This window comes from Anticarsia gemmatalis, chromosome 21, assembly GCF_050436995.1.
Source record: "Anticarsia gemmatalis isolate Benzon Research Colony breed Stoneville strain chromosome 21, ilAntGemm2 primary, whole genome shotgun sequence".
Classification (NCBI taxonomy): domain Eukaryota; kingdom Metazoa; phylum Arthropoda; class Insecta; order Lepidoptera; family Erebidae; genus Anticarsia; species Anticarsia gemmatalis.
Window position 1 is genome coordinate 7389056 of NC_134765.1, and position 9379 is coordinate 7398434.

General features: G+C 35.8%; 2 protein-coding genes across 2 annotated transcripts; both read left to right on the plus strand.

Annotated features, from left to right (window-relative positions):
- Positions 1–215: 215 nt before the first annotated feature.
- LOC142982116 (trypsin, alkaline A-like) lies at positions 216–3485 on the plus strand. The gene is made up of 5 exons (XM_076128460.1): positions 216–319; positions 995–1166; positions 2050–2308; positions 2726–2884; positions 3222–3485. The coding sequence occupies exons 1-5, from the start codon at positions 262–264 to the stop codon at positions 3369–3371; spliced, it is 798 nt and encodes a 265-aa protein (XP_075984575.1). The 5' UTR covers positions 216–261; the 3' UTR covers positions 3372–3485.
- Positions 3486–4768: 1283 nt separating this feature from the next.
- Positions 4769–8788, plus strand: LOC142982214 (uncharacterized). Its single transcript, XM_076128613.1, has 3 exons — positions 4769–5710; positions 7729–8154; positions 8490–8788. The coding sequence occupies exons 1-3, from the start codon at positions 5608–5610 to the stop codon at positions 8786–8788; spliced, it is 828 nt and encodes a 275-aa protein (XP_075984728.1). The 5' UTR covers positions 4769–5607.
- The last annotated feature ends 591 nt before the right edge of the window (positions 8789–9379 follow it).

The window sequence follows — 9379 nt, forward strand, 5'->3', positions numbered from 1 at the left end:
TCTTTTAAGTAAGAGTAGAAAAGTAAGATGGTGTTAAAAGCTACCATAAACAATACCTATGTACCGTTTTTTGTAGAAAATTAGATTATCACCCAATTATTTATATGCCTCTTAATTATCTGTCCAAGGCTAACCAATTACCTATTAATTTATCAACAAATTAAAGATAATATCGATAATTTGGATATCAAATTGTTATCAACATTTTTTTAGTTTTAGTAGTTGATTAGTGAGGAGGTGATACATCAGAGTTTATAAAAAATGTTGAAAATGAAGCTCTCAATTATATTTTTAGTTTATTTCTTCGTTAATATCAAAGGTTAGTAGACTATTTTAATATTTTTGGGTACGAATTATATTGGTAAAAGAAAAATTAAACTTCATTTTAGCCAGTCACATTTGTCGAGAGATTGCAACATAAATTGAAAAGTAGGTTTTATCAAATGATTACTCATAGGTACTACTCTATGTATATCGTGTCTAGGTCTAATAAAATTCAGGAAACAGGAATGTTAAATGATAAAATCATGCAACTTTAACACGATGATATTGAACATCAATGTTATCAAAAAGTATCTATGTTGACTCACAATCACTAGTAATTTTTACGTTCTTCTCAAACGATGTATGTAAACGATGTAATCAACCCTTTCATCGAATTTAGGAAGGTCTATGCTATCAATCAAACCCAGTTTTCGCTCGCGGATTATTAAATTGATAATGCAAGGATACGTATTTTAACAAACTCAAAAAAACACCATCAATGTTTAGGAAAACCCTTAAATAAGGCACTTAACCCCTCTCTCATTTCGGGAGGAAGCCAGAAGCGGGACGGGAGTTATAAAAAAAGAAATTTGACCTTATTGAAATCTAAATCAACCAAGTAAAACAACATTACAGAGATATTTAATTCTTCGACAGATGCTTGAAATATTTCAAAAAGACAATTACTACTATAGTTTTCTCTGATAAATCTTTATCGACAATTTTTCAGGTCAAAGAATAGCCGGCGGTGCGACCACGACGATCAGTCAGTATCCTTTCGCGGCCTCTCTCGTGACTAACGGAGGAGTGACTACTGCCGAGTATGCTCATGGCTGTGGAGGCTCTATCCTTACAACCAACGCCATACTGTCTGCTGCCTCCTGCTTCTTTACTAATGGAGTGTAAGTGTCATAAACAAGGTATTGGACAGGTGAAAGGTTAAGGAAAAATTAGAATCACTGTAGTATAATTTGAGATTTCCCAATAATTTGATAAAAAATATTAAAACAAAGTTGCGACTGTGACGCAGAGGTGCTGGGTTCAATTCACGGGTCTGATAAATTGCTATTGGTATTTTCTAATTAAGATTCGAACATTTTTAAATAAATGCTCGGAGTCGGGGCCGGTGAATAGCAATAAGCTCGCCCCTTTAAACTAACGTTATAAATGGCAAAACGTGGATGTATTTCATACTCCTCTGCCTACACTTTCGGGTATAACAAGCGTATAATATAATTATTGTCTTGTATTTGATAATTTGTGCACTCGCATCTACAACTTCTTACCTAAGGCTAAGACAAATAAATACGAAACCGTAAATAGAATTATGTATTGGATACAGTCGTGACATTTCAACAAAGAACACAAGTCATATTTGTGTCGTTTTGAAGGAAATTTACCTATGTTTAGCACAAACACACGTTCCGTACATTAAAAGAACAATTAACGACATAGTTTAGAATGAAAACTGATATTTTATTTGTTTCGTAGATATACCTAACTGGTAGGTAAAAAGTCACTACCCTGCCTTGAACAACGTGCTATGCTAATTTTGAGGAGTACCCCTCGTCAGCCTAGCCTGAATACTAACATTTTACATGGAGCGATTACCTATCGGATCTCCGCAACCCAGTTACCTGGGAACGCGATAGCCCTTGCAGGAGTTCTCCTAAAATAGCCACTGTATAGCCTTAATTTCTTCAGAGCTGAATTACTCACTATAATACGCAATTTTACAACGGTTAAAAGAAAAGTACAATTTTAAAGCAACCTATTCTTCCACAGAGCGAACCAAGTGTCATGGTGGCGTGCAAGAGTGGGTTCGTCGAGCTCTCGCCAGGGTGGCACCATCCACATGGTGAACCGCATCACCACCCACCCTGACTTCTCCACCACCACCAGGGCCAACGACATCGCAGTGATAAGAACTACCACGAATATTAACTTGCTGCCCGGTGTCGCTCAAGCTGCCAGGATTGCGGGCGGCGCGTATACCTTTGACACTAATCAGAGGATTATAGCGATTGGATGGGGTGCTGTTTCTGTAAGTCTAGTGTAAAGTTTAGGGTTTGAAAATTTGAGTAGACATATTTTGTTATATGTTTGGTAGAAAAGATAGTTCAACTTCGATCGAATACTAATTTCCTTTCTATTTTCATTAAACTAAAAAAATCTGAAATACTTATGTTAATAACAAATAGGCTTCAAGCTACAGTCTTTGGCCAGTTAGAAAGGAAATACTAATAAAAAAACTATGGAAGTATAGTGACGAAAAAATAAATGCCTTAAGCAGATCAAGTTCCTTCCTTCTCCCAAAATAAACAAACTCAAAATCTTAATTGCATCTCATCATCATTAATTCATTAAACGTTTAATCCTTTAACATAAACTTGAGGATATGCTTACCCTGACTAACCTTTTCAAAAGCAACCAGCTAATCTCAAGTGATGTAATATTCCAGTCTCAAACAGAGGGTCCCTCAGAGGAGCTGCGCCACGTGCAGGTGTGGACCATCAACCAGCAGACGTGCGCGAACAGATACAACGCTCTAGGGTTCACCGTCACCGCCAACATGGTCTGCGTTGGATGGCTCGACGTTGGAGTACGAGGACAGTGCCCCGTATGTTGAAGATACTATAAAGAGTCTGATATAGATATAACCAAAAAAGCAGTTAAGATAGAGGGTAGAATTTACATTCCTGCTTTCTCGAGAAGATTGAAATGATAGGATTTATAGCATCTTCTTCTTGGTGTTCTATGTGGTGCTATGGGTCGTAACATGAGAAAAAATAAAATGTGTTTTGGAGTTGGGATGTGAACGTGTAAACTCATAAAACTTGCTTCTCGTGAATAGTAAAACAGAATACAGAAAGGCAGAAAGATTGTCCTCTCATTAAGCAATATAGAAGGTTTACTATCGTAAAATGTTCTTCTTTAAAGCGGTTCCCTTTTTCCAGGGTGATGCCGGCAGTCCTATCTTGGACGACAGCGGCGCCATAGTTGGCGTGTTCTCATGGGCCGAGGGTTGTGCCAACAGCTGGTTCCCAGACATCAACACGCGTATTGCTCCCTACACGAGCTGGATCGTTGGCGCTGCTACCGCCTAACTTATGAGAGGAAAACAACATTTAAACTTCAGAAAACCAACGATGAAGTAGACCTAAAATAGTATTGTTCTTATTCCAGTATAATAGCCAATTGTAATTTCTGTTTTATTGATATTATTATAATAGATAAAAATGTATGTTACGCAATATTGTCCCACTGCTGGACAAGGGTCTCCTCCTGGAATGAGGGAGGAGTTGGGGTTAGAGTGCACATATAATGTATAAGAATTAATTGAGCACAATTTTATTTTAATTTAATTGCGCAAGGTTGGACATTTATTTGTTGCTTGCATTGTACCTATGCTATGAAGAACAAATTCGTGATAATTAACTGGAATAACAGGTCGTTACATTGAATGAAATAATTAACTAATAAGTTGTAAATGTTCAGCGTACTCTTTGTAACTTTCTTTGTAATAAAACTACAATATAAACTTTAAAATGCTGTTTTTTATTGCTTTAGTTTTTAATCAATGGCCGTTTTTAAAGTTCTAGACAATTTTCAAAAATAAGGACGTTTTTTAATGTTCCAGGATTTTCTGTGTTTTGTAAATTGAATAACAAAATATTCTCAGCAATCTTCACCAAAGGGGTCAGTTTAATTAGTACTTGCCTACAGAAGAGAAGACTGCGGTATGTTCTATTCACAATCTTAGGGAATACAAGCGTGATTGTAAAGATCGAGATTATTTTTGAGTAGGTATTGACTATAGTATTGACATTAACAGATAAGTTGCAATCATGTTTATTTACATGTCTGCGAATGTGCTCCTGTGTGGATACCTGCTAACTACCTACCAAATTGCCTACCACTTTAAATAGTTACCTAGCCCGATTCTCTACATATATACATCGAAATTTTGACATTTAGAATGTACTGCCAAAACATTTCCTACGACACCCGTCAGAGGCGCTGATCAGATTTTCATACAAAATTTCTCGATGACAGGTCGGTTGTCGGTAGTCGATAGTTGTAGAGAATCGGGCTACTGTGATGCTCTCCTACTCGACATTTGGCTACGGCCACCGGTTTCACGACAAACCGACTATCAGTGCAGGTCTTTGTTTATAGTGTCGAAAAATGTGCAAATACACAAGTACACTCTCTATTCCTTCACTCTCATAGCTCGTTGGGACGGATAACCAACACAATCAGTTAGAGATCAGGCGCAGGGCTTAAGAACCTGGAGGATTTAGAGGTGAACGCATAGCCTAGAAATTAAACCCATAATTTCCCCGTTTTAAACTTTATTAGCTACAGTCTGCCGGTTTCGTAATATTAGTGAGGTCTTAAAGTTTTTGTGTCTTGATTTCATAAACCTTTATTGGTTAGTTGATTAGTGTTAGTTTTTCTTCATATCCGGAAAAATACACGGGATATCAATCAGGTTATTTAATGTTATAGATATAACTACGTAAACCAAATGCATTGTTATACGTGAAGATATAACAGATCACTGTAACAGTATAATAGGTACGTTTGTAATATTATATGAAGTAAGTACTAAGTTTCTTTGAAACTGTAAGACATCTTTGATTTTAATGCTGACACACTTCTACTTCAATTAGTGCAGGACACTAAGGACCACAATTCAATCGCAGCAACTGACTGCCTTGTGGCCTATGACGTTCACCAGTTTAAAACATAATTGTCTCGTTTAAACTAAACGTGTTCTTTATCTGTACTAGGTACCTATAAGTAAGTATTTATGGCATAAGTAGATGACATATATCTTCTGAAACGAATTGCACTTAAGTGCATGAGAAACCTGTTTCAAATACCTACGGTTTACGAGTTATTAACAGGCATTAACATGAGTTTTTTGCAAAAAATACCTGCCTTTATCATTATCGTCAAAAAACGGATAATTTGTAAGCCGTACTTAAAGAAATCCGCTTAACAGCCAGATTAACAGTGTTACACGTACTTTACAATATTTTTTGTTAAAAGTTATAGTTTTACACTAGGCGTTACTAGACAAGTCATTGGTATCACTCTTAAACTCTGTCAACAACTAAGTGTAGTTTCACAATTTATTGAAAGAAGGGAAAACTAAGAAGATTAAGACTCCAATTGCCTTACTTTAACCTACATGGTTTAAACTTATTACAATTTTTTTAAACTACATCAATATCTTTTCTCGGTAAAATATAATTGAGCAGAAACACAAAGTACGTTGAACAATTATTCAGTATCATTTCCGTGCGCTATCAGTCCGCACTCGCCACTCTTGTCATGTGCGCGTTTCCAAACGTCACATTAGTATTCCTACTCGCTCTAACAGTGATGTCATCTCTTTCCATCACTGTCAACTTTGATCGAGCAGTGAAAATTACCGGTAAGTTGTTCGTTACACTCGAGTGAAAGAAATAATCGAATTGGAGTTATTAATCGTTTTAAATCGTTGTGTTATATGAAAAGTTATAAAATGTAATCACTGCTTCATGGTCGTTATTTTATTACTAAATTGAAATCGTTAATCAAAATCCTGTCAAATGGAAATTATGTTTTTTTTTAGTCGTTCAAGCCATACTCTCCAGGAATATTTCTCTGATAACTAATAAAAAGAAAATAATTTTTTAACGCCATAAACCCCTTTCTATGATTATGACGATCAAAAACGTGTACCTACGTTAAGAATAATAATGATACTATGTGCATCTAACTATTTCTGAAAAGCCTCTGTGTTTCAGTTCGCAACTAAATAAAACTAATTACCTACTGATAAAGGTTCTAAAAAGTCAACAAACAGTTTCTTTCATTCGCGTCGTCGCCGTAAAAACTCGTTGCTATATATCTTATCACAAAAATCGCGTCGTATTTTGTAATAAATAAATGATATACTTAACATTATCTATACTAACATTACAAAGCTGAAGATTTTGTTAGTTTGAACGCGCTACTTCAAGACGAAACAAAAATCGCGAAAGAAAATGACAGAATTGAAAAAATATTTTTGTTTATGATTATCAAGAAGACTATAGACAAATTTAACATCGGTCTACGACCGAAAAAAGCAGGGAAGGCGCTATAGATACCAGTGAAACTAAGCGGCGTAACTAGTCAAAGATAAAAACTATCCTTCGAACAGAGTAAATATTGAAAAAGATATTTATTTTTATCGTAGCTCGTATTTGCTAAAGATAATGTATATTGGGGCAACATACAATGCAAAAATTGGTCATAATTATTACAATTTCACTGTATGTTTAATTCACACATGTACATTTTGTTAATTATGTTATCTATGGTATCTCTCAACGGCTATGATTAATTTGTCCCGAGTATGAAGGGTCGAATTTATAATATAACCGTGTTCATTTCAAAAAATACCTTGACTACAACAATAATGATTTTTGCTCTACCTAGGGAAACAGTTTAATTTGGAGGTCACGGGTTTTCATTCGCATTTAATTCCCACTTCTGCTAGACCGGGATGATGCTTTTGAAAATGACTAAATTACTAAATGTGCAAAAATAAGCAAACAGCCTGAAACTCATAACAAAGGTGACAATACATTGAAAATAAATTAGGAACAGGTGTTTTAAGGTGCAAACAAAAAGCGTTTGTGGGCATACACGGAGTGACTCGATGATTTTATAAATATGATGATATTATGATACATCAAAACTTGCTAGAGTAATATATTGTAGCCTAGGACCATAACAATCAAGAATTAATTATCGATTATTTAAAACATATCATTTAACGGGAATCATTTAGTATTTCTCTAGTTGCATTGTACACGTAGTCACGATTTTAAAGAAAACGAGTGATACTACAAACCGGACAATGCGTATTTGTAAATCTGTATGTCTCCATGAATAAATCTATTACATAGTTCTACGAATGGGTAGGTACACTTGCAAGATGGTAACAAATTCGCGCTGCAATTTAGGTCATTATCTATTTGTAAAGCAACTCTATTACTGCAGTGAGTGCACATCGTTGAAAGTCAACTAACATCGTGATATATTAGGAGCATCGTTTCAGATTGCTGTATTTAGAAGTTACGGTTGTTTGCTAATGTGGCTGAACAGTTTTCAGTAGGTAATGTAAACATAGCTTAAGTTACCGTTCTACGATCGGATTATTCTTGTTGCGTTAGGTATGAGTAGTTTATAATTCGTACGGGGTTTTCAAAATTTTGTGTGTTCATATTTTTAGTCCGATTTCTTGATTTAATCCTTATTCGATTTCTTTTTCTCATTATATCCGAAAAATGTGAAAATAAAATATGATAACATAGTGTTAATGAAACTTACAATTTTACAAGTAACGTTTGAATCTCTCGACGCCTCGGCTTAGATACATTTAAAACAATGCTTACCACCTTATTTCTTCATTTCTTCCAGCTAAAAGGAAAATAGAACTGGAGTCAATCTTCATAGAGTGCGCTCTTAACGACATGGTGCGGATATCAGCGCCAATGATCAGTGAACACGACGAGTACTACCTCTCCGCACCTCCATACGGCGATACAACCAAACTGGAACTACACGCACCGAAACTACTGAACAAAAATAACACACATTTTCATAAAAATACAGCATTAAAATATATATTTATAAAAGATATAAAAGCTTTAGTGAATCATGAGAAGAATTATCACGTATTTACGTCGAAGAGTTTTGGAAAAAAGCTAAAGCACTTGAAACCTAATGAGTTCATGATCGGACCTCTGACGGAAGAAAATTATGGAAATTGGGTGCTCAGTGTTTATACAAAGGGTCATGGCGAATGGATCGAGCTGTTTCAGGTTATCACACTGGCAATTACAGGTAATTTAAATTTTACTGACTTCAAAAAGGAGAAGGTATACCTACTATGTCCGAACGTTGGCATTTTATGTTAGTTCATAGATTTTTTTAATTATTACTAAGTACTTAACGCTGCCGAAAATTTCCCCCTTACAAACCTTTCATACCTAAAACTGTTGTTTAAGGAAAATAACGATGTGCCCGTGTGTGTTGCTAAGGCAAGTCCTAAAATGTTTTTTTTTTATGAACATACTCCAAAATGTAGCACTATCGGTAGCGACTCCTACATGTCATACAAGTAATATTAATTAGGTGCTAAAATAATCTTAACGAAACAATGAAAATCTGATTTCCAGAACCAGCAGTCATAGAACCACAATACCCTGTACTAAAGATAGGCGATACTTTCAACCTGAGCTTCGCCTATTCGCTCCCGGCGATCGAAACTTGTGAGGTAATCGCGCCACAGTGGACATTCGACAGGTTTTTCGAAAGAACCCTGGGTAATTTCGACAAATGTGGGTTCAGTATTCCTAATGTTACAAAAGATGATGAAGGATTATGGAAAATTATTGGCGTGGGAAGGATTATACATACAGGTAGAGTTAGGTTAAGAGTTTTAGGACCATACGTTAAAGGAGATAATACACCTTAGTAATTACAATGGGTGTTAGTTTTAATTCTGTCTACCTTGTCCAGTTTTCCATTGGCTGCTTAAGTGAAAGTGTTCATTTGGTGCTTGCATATTTCTTTTTTTTTTCTTTTAGAAAAGACAACTCCCGCACTTAGAATATTGCTCTTGTGTCGCGGGGACTCAAACATACAAACAACCAGACCCGAAATAATTATTTGTGGATCGCACACATAATAAAATTGTTCCGTGTGGGAATCGAACCCACGACCTCCCGACGCAATGGATGCGGCGTGGTGACCTTAAGCACTTATGAGTAGTGGTAAACTTGTGTCAGATTTTTGAATAATACAAATAGTGCGAAACGCCCTGATGGTAACTTATCGTTTTGAGAAAAGATACCCAAGGTAGGGTTACATTGAGGGACAAGTAATAGGCAATATGTCAAGCGAAGCTGAGCGATTTCGCTTGACTTATTTGGTGTCATCTCGCAACTCTGTATAGCTAGCATGTCGAGCAACGTCCCGTCATCACCCATTGTCGCTGTTGACGACGTGTCGTGGGTCATTTGTTTTGTAGTTTAACTGTTTATAAGACTTGAGGGTATAAATAAAA